Source organism: Temnothorax americanus, unplaced genomic scaffold, assembly GCF_048541705.1.
Source record: "Temnothorax americanus isolate GAGA-0224 unplaced genomic scaffold, ASM4854170v1 Scaffold34, whole genome shotgun sequence".
Classification (NCBI taxonomy): domain Eukaryota; kingdom Metazoa; phylum Arthropoda; class Insecta; order Hymenoptera; family Formicidae; genus Temnothorax; species Temnothorax americanus.
Window position 1 is genome coordinate 1,671,151 of NW_027509485.1, and position 20,010 is coordinate 1,691,160.

The 20,010-nt window shown below is 43.1% G+C and overlaps 1 protein-coding gene across 4 annotated transcripts in view; it reads left to right on the top strand.

The window, feature by feature from the left end:
• Window positions 1-16,831, top strand: part of LOC143901521 (pancreatic triacylglycerol lipase-like) — a 196,989-nt gene extending 180,158 nt beyond the window's left edge. For 3 of the 4 annotated variants that reach the window (XM_077413897.1, XM_077413899.1, XM_077413898.1), the window contains 3 exons: window positions 15,044-15,388; window positions 15,586-15,828; window positions 16,338-16,831. In XM_077413897.1, the coding sequence (XP_077270023.1) occupies window positions 15,044-15,388; window positions 15,586-15,828; window positions 16,338-16,762 (1,013 nt within the window). In that variant the 3' untranslated portion in view covers window positions 16,763-16,831. Of the gene's footprint in view, window positions 1-14,694; window positions 14,834-15,043; window positions 15,389-15,585; window positions 15,829-16,337 lie in introns of those variants that run through there. The other variant, XM_077413900.1, reaches the window with a different exon arrangement.
• Window positions 16,832-20,010: the final 3,179 nt, after the last annotated feature.

The window sequence follows — 20,010 nt, forward strand, 5'->3', positions numbered from 1 at the left end:
CCCTCTCCCCCTTTTCCAGGAGCTCCCTTGGTGTACGTCGCGCGGCTTGGTCGCGGCCATGTTGCCAGAATTGCCACCACCTACCCCCTTTCTCCCTCTTAATATCCCACCGCCTAGTCATCTAGTCCTGCCGGGTCCGCTATGTAAATGTGAACCAACTCGACCCTCCCTCCTCGTCGACCCCCCATATACCTCGCCCCTCTTCTATCCCTTCGGCTCACCGGGCTCGCCGCCACCCCCCCCCCGCGAACTGCCTCCAACTAGCAGCCCCTAAATCTAAGTCCGCCGGAGCGGTACACTCTGAGTAGAAAACGCTATGTTCGGTCAGTGGGTTCGTTCTTGATGGCAGATAGGAAGAGTGCTCCTTCATGTTTACCCTTTTCACGGGAGAGTTTTAAAACAGAAAGAAAGTTCTTTTATCCATAGTTTATATTTGTACAAGAAATTGTCCTAAGACCAACTAAACGTTTGGAGTATGTTGTAAAATTATTTAAAAAGTATTCTAAGTTATTGAGAATTTTCAAGATATATGCTTTCTCAATATTTTTTTCGATTTTTGTCTCGTCTAACGAAACCGAAAGCGAGAGTGATACAAGAGTATCTCTTTAAATGCCGCGACAAATGCGCCGGTTGCCATTATTCTTACGGATTACTTGAAAAATGTAAAGATTCCAGGCGATTCTATAAATCGCGGATAATTAGTATTAAATCGAGGATTATTTAAGCAAGGGAGCTTCGTACAACGGAGTAATGAAAGCATTACGTAACTCCGGTTCCTCGTATTTGCCTTCAGGCGGTGTCCGCTGAAATTCATCGCGAGAAACGACCTCACGTTTCTCTTGCCGGATAATAGAAGAACTCCTTCCGCCGCGGCCTTAATTAATTGCTTTAAAATATCCCGCCGTTTGACTTTTCCCAAGACTCTGCGCTGTTACTCCGGTATGGTACGGTACGGTATGTACGTACGTACGTACCCCTATCGTCACCATACGTAATCACCGTTCGTTTCTCATCCGGCGCTCTCTTGCTGTAATTTTGTCGGGAAGGGTTGAGTCGTTACGCCCAAAGAACTAACAGGAATTCCCAGATTGCTGCGAGGTTGTGCTGCAAACCCCGAACCCTCCTCGTCCTCTTTCTCCTTCTCATCCTCCTCCTCTTCCTCTTATCCTCCCGTTCTGGCAGTCCTGTTGGCTATCCTACCGGTATATACCACCGGTCTACGGTGTACGGAAGGGCGCCATTACCCCACGGGCAGCAAGTTCTAAGCGCGCTAAATAATGGCTGCTAGAAATTCAACGGGGGGTCGAAATGCCCGTATGGCATTGCGAATACTATCACGGCTACCGTCGTCCTAAACACACGCGCGAGCCTGTATACGTGCGAATCCACGCCGTTAGTGTCCATGCGTCGACTCCCCTTCGTCTACGTGGGAGTGAGTATTAATTTAGGCACGCAGTCCTTTCCCCGGCGAGCTAAGAAAAATGCCTGCACGTTGGGGAGAGCTGGCCCGTTAGAATTTAATCTCACGTCATAGGAGGGATGGAGTGCTCATCGACGCGTGCGTGTAGACGCGGCCGAGCGTGTGGTGGTACGTGCGGCAGTGATGGTCGACGAAGGTTGGAAGAGACCGAGGGAATACGATGGAAGGGAAAGGGGGACGTAAGAAAAATGTGCGGGGGAGTAGAAAAGACCGAGGAGGTGGACGGACGCTTGGGATGGGAAGGACTCTCGCGAGGAGGATGGACCGTAGTAGCGGGGGAAACGTTTCAAAATCGCTTATATCCTGTTCGCTGTAACATTCTCGAGTAAAGGCACGTAAATCTATAGAAAAAAAGAGAGAGAGAAAGAGAGAGAGAGGAGGGAACAATAAAAGAGCGCGAAGTGGAAATGAGAACGCTGGAGATTTCAACAATGATTATAAATATATAAATAAACAAATAAATAAATATATTTATATATAATATATTATAATATATATTATAATATATTATATATATATATATATATATATATATATATATATATAGGTCCGGAAGTATGTTCCGGGACTTTTATTTTTGATATCGGTATATTCCGGGACAGTTTTTTGAATCTGATTACATATATATGCGTTGTATTCCAGGACTGTACATTTCAAAAAACGTAAACAGTCCCGGAACATACCTCTGGACCTACATATATATATATATATATAATTATAAATATATATAAATTTATGTACATGCTTATATATTATTTACATAGATGTATGACATGTACATATATAAATTAATAAATTTTATTACATTATATATTAAAAGTTATAAAATTAATGTTGTCACATACACTTGTCGATTCTTTTCTGATTTTTTGGACATTGCCTCACCTGATAACTTTACGTCGATAACTTTGTCGAATGTGCCTGCGGCAACAAAGTGACGATATCAAGCTGTTGTACAAATGTCGCTACTTTTTTTAAATTATATAAAAAAAGAAACTGGTATGCCGTTTTATTCACGCGACCTTTGCGGTTTTCTTTAAAATTTTATTGAATGTCAATGCTTATGTGATTGGTAATACAATTTTCGCAGAAATATAATTAATCACATCGGCAATATTAATAACCCGATAATCGATGATTTGATGAAAATATTAGTATTCTTCAGCTACATTTTTGCAAAGTTAATAAAAATCCGTATTAAATGTGATGAAGATCGCAGATAGATTATTCATTCGAATTTGATCAGCGTCAAATGAGAGAACGGCGGCCGCGTAACGAAACGCGCGGCGAAAAAGTCGCGCAGAAGAAAGGATAAAAGAAAGTGCAAAAGAAGGAAATTCGTCGAGGTGAGCGTCGAGAAAGTTACGGCGAACGCGCATTGTCCGTGCGGTCTTCGGACGTTACACAAACACAATGAGACTAGGTTGAGCGTGGATTTAAGCGACTTGCGTGTTGGTTAGCTGGTTGTGAATCCGGGAGGACCGTCGACGAGAAGAGAAAAGGGGGTGGCGGGCGGTGAGGTGGCAGAGATGGGTAGGACGACGGTAGGGCGACCCGGGGGGTGGCGGCGGGGGTGGATGGCGGTGGCGGTGGTCGGGGGTTGTCCCTTGCTAAGCCAGCGTTAAGGGTGGCTAGAGTAGGTACGTAGAGCTTACGGGACGTACCACAGAGATGAGGGAACGCAAGCAAGTGAGACGGAAGGGAATGGCGAGAGCGAGAGAGTGACAATGTGGATTGGTATGCGTGTTTGCAAGGGCCGAGGAAGCGTGCGTGAGAGAGGAAGAGAGATTGAGCCGAAATGAGTCGAGCGAGAGCGTGAGAGGGAGAGCGAGGGTAAAAGCGAGTAAGAGCGAGTAGAGGTTTGCCGTAGGAAGAGAAGGCGGTGGTGGAGAATGTGGAGAACGAAGAGGAGAGCGCGGGTAAGCACAGAGTCCGTAGGTTGGCAGTCTTACAGATCAATAAAGCTAACCACCCTCCCCCTCCCCCTTTTCCGAGGCCCACCCCCATCGAACCACCCACCTGACCACCTTCCGCCATCTCCTCGTTCGCCACCTCCTCCTCCTCCTCCTCCGCCATCTCCTCCCTTGGGCTGCCTCAAGAACAAACCCCAATATGTCTGACAACAATGCCCACCCGATGGATTAGACGCTTCCGCCGGGTACATACATAAACGCATGCACGTGTACGTACACGCAGAGATACGTACACGTGTGTATGTACGCGTGTATGTACGTTTACCTCCTCATCGCCGGTGTTACGTTGCGACGAAGTCGCTTACATGGACGGCATCGTGGTGACACACGCACCCACACACGCCAATTCTTTCTTGCCGCGATTTTTTTTTCGGCCTCCTCACACTCCTTTCTTCGTAGTTTCATCGAGGGTGTCCGTGATCTATTAAATTCGCCGAACGGAATGAATATTCATGCGCGATCACCGGTAACGCGGCAAGCCTTTGCTTTCATCATCGTTAATTGACACTGATTCCTTGACGTCCCTTATCGTGTACGATGCGCGCACGATGCCCGCCGGAAATTAGATTTAAAACGATCTGACCATAACGATGTTGCGGTCATCTTTTTTTTTTTATCCGGGTGATTGCTAGACGACGCACCCCTATATACGATTATTCTCCGGGATATCTCGATCGCCAGGTTCGATCCTAGGAACGGCCATAAAGCGCTCGTAAAAGATTTTATTTTGCAGTTTAAGTGTATCTAAAGATGTTTATTGCGACGTTCTTCATATGATAGTATGTCGTTGATAAGATTATTAAAATGAAATGGAGAATGTCATAAAAAATGTCATAAAAAAATGTAAAAAAAAATTGTAAAACGATTATTATTGCTTTATTTTTACGTTCGAAGAAAATTGTTTTTAAGAAATCGATCAACAGAACGGTTTGATCATAAATTATGTTACGAGACGGTAAAAGTTACAAAAATCTTGGTGTTGAGTAACTTCAACCGACCGCGTCTTTCAGTAAAAAAAGAACGCGCCGCATGTCTACTGGAAGGTACATTCAAACAGGTGTACGACGCTCAAGGTGACTTCCGGCAAAAAAAGCTCTCCACGAGATTTTCCTGAGAAAACAAGCGAGTCGCGCGTAGGACGCGTGCTTCCGTAATATGTAAAACGTATTTGCATTCATCTCACGACTCTTTATTCGACGCTTCTTACACCAAGACAGGGCGCAGCGTCGGGCGAGTTTTCTTTTTTTTTTTCAGCCGAAGGAAAGAGATTAGTTCGTTCCGCGTAAAGAACCGCTGGCCGCCGCCGAGGGAAAGAAAGGAGGTCTGGCTGGCCAAAGGAATCCCACTTTCCCACGTGTCGAGAGGATGGGTAATTGCACGTGCAATTTTTTTTCCTCCGGCTTTCCTTCGTTCGGAATTTTTCTTGGTTTTCTCCCGACGCGGTCTCCGCATCTCTCTCTCTCGTAACTTCGCATATACGCGGCCACCGTCATCTCGGGAACACACGTGGAGACCGCCTGGACCGCGCGTACTCGTGTCCGTGGGACAATGTACGTGAATAGATGTGTGTATGTGTGTGCGTGGTCCGCGCGATGGTGGGAGCCAAAGTTCACGGACTGAGATCACCAACGTGTACGCATACGTATACGATGGCCGACCCCTTTCAGAATATTTTCTCGGTTCTTTCTTGCGGACCCTCACCCTAAGCAGGATAACGTGGGGGGCTAGCTTGAGGTCCTGGTAAGACCCCCCACCAGCGATGCTCCTTATTGATCGTCCTCCGACCCACCTCCCCAAGAGGAGCCACACACCATGGTTGTGTGTGTTTTCTCCTTCTCCTTTATCCTCGCTTAGGTCCACCCCCGCAGGCACCCCGCCTTTGTAGAACCCACCTACCAAAAACCACCCTATCTCCCTGTCTCTCTTCTAACCTCGACCGACATCAGCCCGATCTCTCTCCCTTCCACCTTACCCCGATAGTAACCCCCGGAACACAAAGAGCCCCAGCGTGATCCCCAGCGTCTGGGCACCACTACGGATAGTCCGGAAGCATAGTTGGACATCAGCTCCGACGACGCCAATTTACCGGCAATTTCGTTCCCGGGGAAAATTGATTGCGGTCTACAGAAATTCATAATTAGTTGGACGGGGCTGTCTGACATTCAAGCGCGGGAGCGTTCTCCAAACAGGAACTTAAGTATGATTAAACGTCGAGGTGGACGACATTTCTCCGCGTCCCTCCCCTGCGGGTGGGAGAGCACAATTGCGGAAGGAGCGTGACAAAACGTCGCCATGCAAAATCCTTCCTTTTAAATACAGCTTTTGTTAAATAACAGTCATGATAATATAATCTTTGATGTATGTAAGGCAATTAATAACGGTCATTCGGCTGTAGTTTATACAATGGTCCCTTCTTTCTTGCACGCAGAAACTAAGAAGTGTAGAACATTAACGAAACTATTTGCAAGTACCTAACCAAAAATCGTGCAGTAATGAGAGGTTTGTGCCGTTTTGTAATATCTTTGTAAGTAATTCTTTTTTTTTGAGACGATATAAAACTCGAGGAAGGAGAAAAAGATCTCAATGAAAGTATCATAGGAGGTATACATTGGGAAAGGCGGCAAAGTCGAACAGGTGCCGAGCACGTGGTCGATCGATGGCCAGGCAACGTGGTTTGCCTCCTTTTTTTCCAGGCGGGGCTTTTCCCGAAGAACCGCGCGGAGCCGTTTTTCATTCATATTTCCATGGTCGTGACCCGTTCATCGAAGGCTGCAACGCCGCGTTACAGGAATCGATTTCGAATGGCGCATCACGCGCGGCTCTTCCTCCGCCTCTTTTCACGCCACGGGATGTTCCCCTAGGTCGGGGTTACATTTATGTACTGACGCGTCGTATATTTATGTACTTTTTTTCGCCGCCATGCTATATTTTAGCAAAACGTTCCGCTACGTGATCAAAGCGCGACCAAGAAGAATACATTTTATCCTGGCATGACTGGGCAAGAGTACGGCTCTCTGTATCAATTATTTCTCCGTGTAAAGTTTAATTAGTAAGAAGTTGCATCGTTTAATTTTATTCACGATGTTATTATTATTATATGCGATAGCCAAGTCGCGTCTAATTCAGTAACACACGTTGTGTTTCTTTAATCTCGAGAACACGAGCTCGAGATAGATGCGGATATTCAATAGAACATGGGTGATTTGCGATACAAACGGGGAGGCAGATAGTTTGAGTTTTGTAATTGGACATATTTTTATAGCGGAATGAGTTACTGGGCAAATTATTCCCTAAGCTGGACCGAACCGGCCGTAGGTCGGCGTTGCATTTACATCGCGTTGTTTTCCTCCTTTTCTTCCAACATTTTACAGTCCGTCCACTCGAGGGACAATAAAAATTGCACAACTCGACGATATCACTCCGCAACGATATAACGTAGGAATTTTGCCCGATGAAATTGCTCCGAACGAAAGAGGCATTAAACAATATGTATAATGAAAATGTTTCAAGCAAAAGAGAGATAGAGATAGAGCCAACTGTGATTGTTGACGTAACATTAACGAAAGGCAAATGTTAACGTTGTATAACGTTTTTAACGCGAACCGCCAGGATAAATTGTTACAATCGCGATAACGATGTTGTCTATTATTTAAAAGCGCTCGATTTGTTATGGCACTGAGAACCGGAATCCGGAGAACGATATAATCTATGGGCGACCACATGTTGCGCCGGCAATTTCTTTTCTCTGTAAACAATCCTTGCGATTGGATCCGAATGATAAAATTAACCAGTGTAAATATACAAAAAAAATGGATGCCGCAATATTTAAAATACTTGAAGAAAATAGTCGCGACTGCGCGAATACAGAGCTCTCCTCAGTTCGTTGCGTTTTATTATGTAAATTATCAAGCATAGAGGCGAACTTTGAACGAAGGTTAACGCTAAAGCGGAAAAGAGCGAAGAAAAGAATTTTCGGGAAAGGGAAATCAAGAGTGTTTCATACATTCATATCACCGCACCGTTCCCGATTGCCAAGTTGGAGCCAATGATCTACGAGAAGCAATTTCGGGATGACGGTAGTGCCGCTGTATAGCCGTGGCAGCTCCAGTCTATCCGATCAGCGCAACAGCTGATGGCTCGCGTATCTATCGACCCATCGGCTGCCATCGATATTGTAATAGTTTGCTAATAGTCTGACGATTGTTCGACCATTGACGCGACCTGTAAGCGGACACTGAGCCCGTCTCCATCAGCGACGCGGCGTGAGCAAGAATGAGAGCGAAGCGATGAGACAGAACGAGAGGGAGAGGCGAAGGGAGAGAAAGAGAGAGAGAGGGAGAAAAAGAGAGAGAGAGCGAGAGAGAAAGGGTGAGAGAGGAGGAAAAGAGAGGGAGGGTGGGAAGAACGATCGAATGCCCGCGGAAATTTTAACGCTCTATAACATGCGGTAAACTCGATTATCCGCGGCTACGAATTCCCACTTTTTGTTCTCCTTCCACGCCGGATACGTACGTTTTCCGTGTTGCACGCGCCCGTATACATGTGGCATAACGTGTGAACAGTGAATAATGTCTCTATTTGTCGAGTTCGACTTTGCTGCCGCGGCGCCGGAAGTGTCGTCCAATTTTGTTGTCAAACCGATTCCCTTTGGTCGCCAGTTTTCGCGCTAATTGCTCCATTACCACCGGCAATTTTGGCCAATATTTTCTTCACGAGGCCGAATAAAATACCGTTACGATTAGCGGAACGGCCACTCTATCGGCTCTCATCAACCAACGCCGCACCGACACCTTTCGTTATTTCGCGCGGTTCGGGTTTTGCCTCCCGATACGAGACAGCGCGTTAAAGTTGCATCACGCTTTAATGCAAATAAAATACGTTTCATAATGTTAATGCGCGGGGAGGTGCACGACACGGATGCAAGAAGCGCTAATTTCATACACATTAAATGTGCATGTATTTAAATAATTTTTAAGCGGTGCACTTAGTTTTTAATATTAAACGGTAGTTTTCCCCCCCAACAGGTATTTTATTTCCCGTTTCCTAAGTAGTGAGCGCCTAGCAGGATACTCTTCATTAATATTAATAATCCGCCGATGTTTATGTATATCCGCATTAAAGGTATTTAAGCTCGAACGCTTCCATCGACAGAATAATCGTAATTAAATACACCGATTAACGGTATTTCCGCGTGACTTCGCTTCCATTTATCAGTGAGATTTTCTTTCCGGTCCGTAAGGCATCCCGTCGGGCTCTCCGATCTTGGGCGGGTCCCTGGTCTTTGTAAAGCGCGTGTAAACACTTTTTACCGGCGCCATTAACGATGACCACTCGGTCATCGTAGACTCCGGAGGAAGGCGGATCGTGTGTCCTCAAACAGTCACCCTTTCTTCTTTATTTCTCCCCTCCTCCTCCCCCCCGATTGGCCCTAATTATGTTTGCACTTCTGAGTACACGGACTCGCTTTTTTTCTTCTAATTAGTCACACGGTTAATCATCACCTGAAACACATGTCCGGTTTGACCCCGTTCATTAAGAAAAGGCAGCTGTTAACTTGATCAGTACGTATAATTTATTTACGGTCAATTTACCGATTGTGCAATCGCGTAATGCGTTATCATTATCTGTTACGTCATAAAGAAGATGAAGAAGATCATTGTTTTGAAACCTGACTCGAAATTTTAGTGTTCTCCATGTACTATTCGAACCTCGAACTTCGATGCATATATGGGAAATCAATTTTTATCGCCTTCGGCATTTTGTTGATCTAAAGCCGGAAACCAAGCAAGGGAGAACGTAACTTGCTTCAAGTTATGCGAACAGCGACATCGTTCATTCGTATTTGTTCGCGCTCGTTTGCCTCGTTCGGATCTGGCTTTACGCGTAAAAAGCGAAAGCGTCGATTTCACTTTGGACCGCCAGCGGTCCGGGAAAGAGGAATCTACGACGTCTCTTATTTCCTACGTACCCGCGTATACGCGCAATTGGTAACGCGCGTGAGAACATCTATCGGTGCATCCGCGCGCGCGAATGGTCGCGTTATAATTTTTTTTCGAGAGGCGTGCCGATTTGCCGCGCGCACGAAAAATGCGACGCGCGCGGTCAGGGCCGTGCGGAAGGTGATGCTGGTGATGCAGTCGTGTTACAGAGGCGCGTCGGTGCGGAGAGTACGCGGAGGCTGGTCGATGCACCGTAGGAGGTCGAAGCACCGCGGGGCGGGGGGCGGGGGGCGGGAGAGGGAGACCGCCGCGCTGTATGCGTGTGGCACGCGCAATGAAAAAGAGCGAATTCTCGAATTCGCGTTTGCGCCGCCGCCGCCGCGGCGGCGAGAGGCGACGCGCGGCGCGGCGCGTCGACCGGCAGCGGTGAAGTAACAGCTGTTTTCGTGTGTCGCGACGCGACGCAGAGGAGCGAAAAAAAAGGAGGGTGAAAAGAGGGAAAGGGAACGGGATGAGGAGAGAGAAAAGCAACAATCGAAATCGTGTCGGGCAACGGCCGTGGCCCGCGTATAGCAGTCCACAATAAAAATCGACGTTGTTTCAATGTCACGAATATTTCCCGCTGATACTTTTTCATTTATTTTCAGCCGCGGCGGCGTCGCGTCTTAATGGGCGACACGAGAGCCGGGCGCGGACCCGCCGGAGTGAAAATATATCGTCCCGCTAAAAGACGCTAATTAGAGAAAATTATGACAATTAAGGTGTCTCGCGGAAACGAAAGTAGACCCCGTTTGTCTTTGTAATGAATAAAATGCCCGGTGCCCTTAGTCGGCTTCTGTTCAACTTTCGTTCGCTTGAATTTACGTTTTGTTATATTACAAAGTTATTGTGAAATATAAACTTGGCTATCTATCATCATATTTAAGAACTTGCTCGATAATCGGTCGATAAGCGAATTTCTTCTTGATATGGTTTATAAATTAAAATATCAGAATATTAATCTGTAAAAAGATGCATATCTTTATCAATTGAATTACACGTAACAGTGGCTTGCGTTTGATTAGCTTATCGACAGTTTTAATTATTTATGATAAAAATATAAATACAGTCTTACTTCAAAATTATATATTCTTTCTCTGAAACGACTAGTATATCTTTTTATTAAAAAGAAATCATATTAAAAAGTAATGTCATTAAGTCTTCATTTTTAAAGCCAATTTATTTCAGATTCTCGATAACCAATCTTAGCTAATTAATCTATCTTCGCTTGACTTATTTGATGAAGCGAATATAGAATAATTTATATATAATTTTTTGAGATTTAAATTCGATATAAATAAAAACATACGTCGAGCTACTGTATTTACACCCGATGAGATTTTATCGCACAATTAATTTATCGCGATGTGATAAAGTTAATTTATTTTTCGACGCATTCTGATTGAGTCACATTCTCATTATCAACATTCTTGATCTTATCAGATCAAATATTTTCCTCAAGTGTACACTTGATAAACACTTGATAGTTCTTATCTCGGCATTAACGAAAGAGGAGGAGCATATTATGCATTTATTTATTTTATCATACAAAACTTATCGATCAGTTTATTCTCTCATACTTCTCTACGTAAAACTATTACAAATTAAAAAATAACATGCTCTTCTTAATTGCGTGTATATTTGTTCAATTTGATTCCGATATAACTTCGTTGGAATAAAAAGAAGAGAAATCGTAAAAGAATTAAGCGGAATGCTATTTGTATACGGCACTCGGCGCGGTCCTAGGGGCTACAATTTCTTTCACCATCAAACTGAGCATAAAGTTAATCTCGCAAATGCATGTACGAAACTTTAGTAATAGTTGAAATATAGTGCGCGCTATCATGACTACACACACACACACACACACACACAAACAACGCAAACTCATCGGGTGTGGTATGGCGGGCACGTAAAAGTCGCAGAAAGTCGTTCTCCATATTTCACGCGCATTTTCCGAAAAGTACACTTTGCTGATCACGTAGACGCAATCGGGTAACTCGTAGTTTCGCGCTCATGGTCGCCCTCGGGGGCTAGATCGGGCAGTAGTAATCGGTGGCGGCGGGTCTCGCGGAGGAGGGTGAAAATAGGTAAGGGAGAAAGGAAGGCGAGCACAAGGACTGCGGGCGAGCTGAAAAGGGTGCGGCGGGGGGGGGCGAGGGGGAAGTAGGTAGTTGAGCGCGGTGAGGAGGGCCGGTAGTTCCTGGGGCAAGGAGGCGAGGGTCAGTGGGACGACAGGGGGTGCGTTAAGCCACACCCGCAAAAACAGCCCCCTGCAGCTCCGGCAGCGACCGAGCGCATCGACCGACCAGTTTCCCCACCATCAGCACCGCACACAACGCAAGCGACAAGTTCGACTCGGTTTGCAAAAGCTTCTCGAGGATAGCAGCTAGTTCACCGCGCGGCTACCCCGTCGCTCGCTCCAGCTCTCGCCGATCCTCTTTCACGGCACTACGTGTGCTGTACATAGGTACTCCGTGATGCCGCCCTGTGTGTCCCTATCACCTACCACGGTTTACCAATAGAACCTCCGTTTGCACCTGCACCCTATGCAAACGCGCGCGCGCCTACATTAGGAAAGCGCGATTTCGTAGAGTTCATTTTAAATTCTCAGAACGGCTCGCTTCGCAATGGACGGTGGCTCGATTTCGTCCGATTGCGTCTTCTTCCAGGGCGGAATATTCCGTCTGGGATATGTGCAACCTTATCTTTTGCCTTGATTGAAACTCGCTCTGTAGAAAGGAACCGTGACGTTTGAGATAATCGTCGATCGATATTTATTAGCGCAGTAAAAAGATTATTGAAAGAATGTAAAGAAAGTAATTTTAGATAGCAATATATATAAATTATGCAAGATATTCCGCCCGATTAATGTTATATTTGAAAAAGAAATTCGAGCGGAGATATATATATAAAGTTCGAGCTGATTTAGCAAATATTTACATAACATTTCGTGATTACACATCTCGATTAACATTTGCGGATGTTTACATATTATATGACGATAAAATCCGACTCTTTCCAATACTTATTCTTCCTATAAAAAGCCATTCAAACAAAAACTATTTCTTAAAAAAAAATTACGATGAAACGCAACTCGTTAAGCGTTGAAAAAAAAACTGCTATTGCCCCCTTAAAGCCACCGCATACCGAAACTTTAAAATAAATTCTTGAAATATTCCGTCACACTATTCGCCTAAGAATTTTAATATTTCGTTCTATGTTCTATTATTGCGAAAGGGGTTGATATCCCCACCCTCCTCGCCATTTCGCTCCGTCTCCCTCGTTCTCGTTTCCTCTTATCTGTCGATCTCCCCACTCTCGGGGCTCCTTCTTCGAACCCTCAGATGCCACCCCCAACATTGCCGTCGCCACTAACATCGCACGGCCATTTCTCCACCTCCACCGTCCCCTGCGACTTCACCCTCCTTCGACAATACCGCGCACATCCTTTCGCGCAGACGACGAAGAAAAGTGCGAAAAGCTCGGTTTTTTGCGCGCGAAAACTTTTCAAACTACTTCACAACCACCCACACCACCAGCGCGAACCCGTAGAAGGGGATGAAAGTTTTTAAACCGGGGGATGGGGACACGTATGCTTTTAGCTTAAGGAATTCCTTACGCCCTCGACTCGCGAAACTTTTCCAGCTACGACGGAAAAAGGCATTTTCGCTATGCGAGAGGACTTTCTGCAAATAAATAACGAAGCTACCGGGTGTCTACAAACTTTCCGAGCAAACTTATGCAAAGTTTTTCTTTTAGATGTGAATTCAACAGTTTATTTGCAATAACGTATATATACATCGTATATTTAACAAATAATTATAGATAGCAAAAAAATCTCAACACGGCAATAGAATTGGATCGGTATACGCGGATCAGATAATTAACCTTGAAAAAAATTAATGACGTCTTATCAATATTAGATCGATCTTATTTTAAAGATTTACCGAGATAAATATTCCCTTGCTTAATTGATCCCAGCAAACACAGAATACACCTTTGATAGCAAATTGTCGCCAAGATGGCATCAAATTCGGAATTTGATATGCCATCTTGGCGACAATTTGCTATCAAAAGTGTATTCTGTGTTTGCTGGGATCCTTCTAAATATACGCTTTGCTTCAGAAATGTGATGTGCATATGATATTCTAAATGGAAACTTACATAATAATAGGTTCAAAAAACTTATTTGTTTGCTGTTATGCGATTATGCATATAAAAGCTTATGTGGCCAAAATTCATATATAAGCATATAAGACCGCTTCTTATTATAAGGGTTTTTTATATACGTTTTGTTAAAATACGCATTGAATTTTTAATCTTTAGAAATTAATATGATTTAATAATATCAATGTATTATTTATTCATTTATATTTTGTATTTATTTAACAATTATTTTTGTAATATCAACTATTGTAACACATATTGCGTATTATTCTTTTAGTTTATCTTTTTTACGCCACATAGGAAAGAAAAAGAACTCTGAACTAGTGCAGCCAGTTCAACAATAAAAAACAGACCCCTTGTCTTATTTTGTAATATACTATTTTCTTTCGCGTTCTTTTTAAGAGACTTTGAAATTTATTGTGTCTACTTATCGATATGAGCTCATAAAGAGTATTACTTCTAAAAAGCTTTAGAAAAAGCTTCGAAAACTTTGAATCTTTTTCTTTCTAATTGCAACAGAATTTAAAACTGTTACATATATTATATGATATAACTTTGCTTTACGTTTCATTCTTATTATTTATCATTGATAAATAATACTCAATATGTGTTACAATAGTTGATATTACAAAAATGACTGTTAAAAAAATAAATATAAAATATAAATAAATAAATAATACATTGATATTATTAAATTATATTAATTTCTAAAGATTAAAAATTCAATGCGTATTTTAACAAAACGTATAAATCCAAGAAAAAAACCCTTATAATAAGAAGCGGTCTTATATGCTTATATGAATTTTGGCCATATAAGCTTTTATATGCATAATCGCATAACAGCAAACGAATAAGTTTTTTGAACCTATTATTATGTAAGTTTCCATTTCAACGTTTTAAAACAGCGAATACGCAAGTTGGTGAAATCAACAACTTGACCCTCCATATCTTGAAAATAAAAAGCCGGCTCAATCTGAAACTTTGTGAGGATTCATGACTCATTATAGACTATCATTTAGTATCAAGTATTAGAAGTCTAAATTCAAGGGTGAATAAAGAGGCTATTTTTGGCCTGTTCTTACGGTCACTCTTTATCTTATCGTTACAATGGTATATAAGTATACCGACAGAACTCAGCGCTTTAAAAGCACAGTTGAATGTTCAGTGTTAACAACAATTAAGCATGGAGATACGCATTCTAATTGGTGCCTTGCTTGCCTGCACCGTTGCTGGTAAAAATAATATTTGCATGTTTATCTGTAAAAAAAAAGATGAATTTGTTGACATATCTAGACTCGCACATTAACTTTTTAAGATTCGAACAGAAATACAATCGTTAATATTATTGTTTTATTTAACATATATTCTTCCTATATATATTTCCTTTCTTTCATTTATTTGTATTATGCGATGTACGAGTTTCTTGTATCCTGATTGCGCAGGGCTTTCAGTGAAAGAACAGGTGCTTCCTGACGATATTTTTACTTCACTGGACTACGAATTATTTCAAGATAAAGTAATGTACGTATACGACGACAACGAGAACTTGGTGAAGCTAACATTGGACGACACCGGGAACGACGAAGATGGAGACGACGGCGATATCGCAAGCCGTGTCTCATTCTTTCTGTATAATAAAGACAATGTTAACGATCCGAAGCCACTTTACGTCAATGACGAGGCTGCACTAAAGAACAGTAACTTTGATCCTGCGAAACCAACGCGTTTTATAACTCACGGATGGACGGATTCTGGCAAAAGCCCAGTATGCACTTTAATTCGCGACGGTATGTGAATATTTATCAGCGTGGAAATATTATATAACGTTTTGCAATTTAAGATAATTATTAATAGAAATTTGAAATGTAAAACGCTACTTTTTCTTTTTATATAAATGAATCCAATTCATGATTAAATCAGAAGACGATTTCATTTCTTCTGTTGGAATATCTTATTATGCTAATGTCTGTTGTTTCTTATGCAGCTTATCTTGGGCATAAGGATTACAATGTGATCGTCATCGACTGGAGTTCAATAAGTAGGAGGCCTTATATTTGGGCCAGCAAGCGTGTCCCGCTGATCGGTCAATTCGTCGCCACTATGATCAATTTTCTCGTGAAGCATGGAATGGATTCGTCGCACACCGTACTGGTCGGCCACTCTCTTGGTGCCCATATAGTTGGAATCGCTGCTCGCTACGCTGACAGCGATATCAGTTATGTCGTGGGTAAGTTTTCAATATTTTACACCTAATAGCATTTATATTCGACATAGACATTTGACGCTACGAAAAATATATCTTACATTTTTAATATTCTGATTAGTCTTAAATTTTTGAACAGATAAGAACCCTTTCTTTTTATCAAGCGTCATTAAATCTCAGAGAGATTGAAGATTATATAACCGATTAAGAGAATTTTATTTCTCCCTTTTCTTCATGTAGAAAAGATAGTACATTTTTAATATTAATGCGTCATTACTTTTCGCAGTCGCGGCACTCCTCTCTTTGAGACTTATCAAATTTTTAAGAAGTTCGCATTTATCTTTCATGTTTGATACGCATTAGATGCATGTTAGTTCAGAAAGTTTTGCGATTCGCTTTTTATCTTCTTTTTCACATATATTGATCGAACGTCGTCATTGCTCGTTTCTTTCATCGAATATAAAAGTCGATTATGTCGATCTGATCAATTAATTACAATTATTAATTGACATGGCGCGACTTTATTGTTCCAGGACTAGATCCAGCTTTACCCGGCTTTAGTCGGGCCGGTCCAGGATCCAGGATATCGATCGGCGATGCAAAGTACGTGGAGATTATTCATACTAACGGTGGTCGCCTCGGTTTCTTCACAGCCATCGGAGATGTCGATTATTATCCCAACGGCGGCAAAAGGCAGCCTGGCTGTCGAGTGGATCCCGCCGGCGCGTGTTCCCATGATCTCGCGTTCAAGTACTTCGCCGAGTCTATCAACAGCGAGGTAGGATTCCACGGGAAGAGGTGCACTAGTTTTCGTCGATTTATAACGGGCCTGTGCAAAAACTCGCACACATCCATCATGGGCGGTCACAAGCCGCTCTTCAGCGCCCACGATACCTACTACCTAAATACCAATCCGTCGTCCCCGTTCGCGAAAGGGCCGCTCGCGATGCGGCGCTGATGAGCGCCTGGAGAGCGATCTTGACGGATCGGCCAGACTAGACGATCAGCCGTCAGCGAAGATTCTGCACCCAAATATTCAGCGAAGGAAAGTATAGACGTAGGGCTCCGTCAACTATCACTATTATTCAGCGAAAGACAGTTGACGTAGCCCTACATCTATTTTTCTCCGCTGAATACTTTAACATGAAGTAGTTGACGTAGATCTACGGTGTTGTTTACGGCACAGTTATCACTGTGCCCGTTTTTTTTAGCTCATAAATTTTTCTCTCTAAGAAATTTCTCAAATTATTAGCATGTAATGAATTGGCTTCCTTCCCTAGGAAACTTTATAAGCTAAATAAAATGATGTAGAAGCAATATGCAAGTTTTTAATTTGCTTTGTGTTTGTTCAAAATTAATAAAAAATTAATAAGTTATTCCTAAAAAAAAATCCAAGTTCTTTTCTGTTAAAGTCATGATCACATCAAACGTATATATGATTTTTATTTACATGATTTTCGTTTATAGTCTATTTCTCGCTATGTGAATAAAACTTTCTTTTTTTCAAGGCATTTGACAAAGTTATGCTTTCCATGAGTGACAGACTAAAACGCGATGCAAGTGTCTTTCCGTGTAACGTAATCGTTACGTAATTTTAAAAGGCTCGACATCCTTCGTACTGTCTGACATTTAGTCAGAGTCATGTACCTGTCCGGTGTGGAAATGTCATAGCTAGGGGTGAACGTGACGGGAAAGGGTGGGTCCATAGGCGTAGTAATACGGCTAGCGAGGGAGGGCTTTAATTAAGGCAAGTAGAGAAAAGAAAAATCCTGAGGGAATTTATAGAGGTCGGCAGCCGCGTTGGGCGTTAAGGGACTGAAGGGAATGGAGAACCCCGGTTTGAGACGGGGGTCGGCCCTGAACTCCAAGGACCGGCCCTTGGTAATTTAGACCTTCGAAACGACTCTGTGGCCCATAAAGGGCTAAATGCGAAGCGGACTTTACCGCGTTAATTTCTTTACACAATTAAAAGGACGGTCTACCAGTTTTACTATTGTTAGTACCTGGGATTCTTCCGGCAATATTAGCGTAATAACGTATTAAACGTTTTACAGTAATCAAGGGGAAAAAAATACCAACGTAGACTTTCGGATTTTACGTAAATTATATACTTGTAATAAATGACAAATTTTGATATTTAAAAACGTAAATAATGATTTTTCATCGTATTTTTAATTATTTTGCGGAATCTTCAGGATACGATTTGCATAACATTCGATACTGAATATCTGAATAAAATGAAACGTTTACATGTACTTCGAGTTACTATTTTACTTCACAATTTATTGCAAATAGAGCTTCATAAAATATAACGTTCTTTCAATTCTCCGGCGCACCGGTTTCGACATGCAGCCTTTCAGCCTTCGATCGCTATTCAGCGCGGCTCGTTCACCTTTTTACGCGAGTCAGAATCCCGAGAGAATTTTCCTCGGTGCGGCTCTATTAGTGCGCCGAATAATGATGAGTTTAAATATGGCGTCGTCGTGCTAGGGCATACATAGAAGCGGCTGCAGCGGTAGGTAGCTCGCTCGGATTAACTTGGCTCGTTGATGAAGTGATTAAACGTTGATTAAATGCAGACTAAATTGCAGTCAAAAATATCGATCCGCGCCGCCTTGACTCGAGGCGAACTCCCTGCCCCCGGGCTCTCTTTCGTTCTCTCGCAGCCGCCTTTCAAACCCGCCGTAATCATGAGTTATCTTACTCGGTCCTAATGGAATTAGAGCGCCGCTTTGATACAGCCGCGTCTCCTGCTGAATAATTACGAGATTGCCGAACGCTTTTCTCTCCGTGCGCGACAGAGGAAGAGATAGCAGTGAGATAGGTCTCTAAATTAGCTCCCATGATCACTATCATTGTTAATACGCGTACAGTCGCTTCCAAGTCGCACAGGGTTAGTCGGAATGCCTCTCGATTGTACATTTCTTTCACTGAAGACGATTCTCGCCGATTTTTACCTCACGCGCGTCGCACGTTGCGAAAGTACAATCTGGCTGCGCGCAATTACGAGCTCATTAACGGCGAACAACGTGGCGACGAGGCGCTTTTCAGCGCCGCGCCGGGCGTGCCCGCGACGCGAACGCGATTTCACGTTCGTCGTGCAATACACGGTCCGCCGTGAATACACGTATATGGAGCACATATAAAACGCGCCTATAAATCGCTCGCACACCCCGCGCTCGCCCGTGCTCGCGTACGAACGGTTGCGGCGGTTTGCGCGGTGGTGAACGACGGCGACTTTTAATCAATCCGATTATTGTCAGGAGGATTGGACCTGGCATCGTTCCTTCACTCGTTCCTGTATACGCGTATTAACGTTTGACCCCGAATATCCCCGTTGCGCCTTCCCTCTTGCCAGCGCGCGTCCGTCCTCTCTTTCGCACTCGTTCAATTCACGCTCGACGTGTTCGCTCTCGCCAGCCGTTCAATAGATCCGTCATACATATATAAATGTGTATGCGTGTGTATGTGGACATTTATGCACGTGTACGCGCGATAGGCGGAGGACGATTCCTCGATCGACCTTAATTGACTCGTCGCACCGACTGCGTTTTCTTTTATTTTCGCCCTCTACCGCGCGCGCCGACTACGTTTTTCCCACCTTCCTTTTCAATATCATCGATGAAGCCGGAGTTCTACTTGCACCGCTTAACGGGGTAATCCCGTGGAAACACGCGACAACGAGCGCCGCAGAGCTTCGAGTGAAAATAACTTCGATAAGGCAGACGCGTTTGCCAAGCAGATGAAGTTCTTGCCTCGGAAGCTGATCGGTCTTTGGATGTTAATTAACAACTCGTGATTGATATACGACACATGTTTGAAGTCGCGAGAAATGAACTTCAGAAAGAATGCTTCATTGAAAGGGACCTATCAAAAGACAATCGGAGAAAACTAAAAGTTTGATCAGACGAAATTTGATTAAGCTAGCAGATAGCAAAACTTTGACAGAAAAGTGACCATTTTTTCTACACTATCAATTAATTGAGTATGTAATTTACACAACAAACATATATCGAGTTTCTTTCTTTGTAGGATAGGAGTTAAATTAATACGTCAGTAACGTCAGGAGGCTAATCTTTATTTTTGGTAGTATATATATGTATTTTTAAAACCGTCTTATCTTTTATTTATGACACTTATCTCAAGCACGATAAAATCTTATCGAGAAAGCTTTCCTTAATAGTAAAACATTCTATTATTAATAAA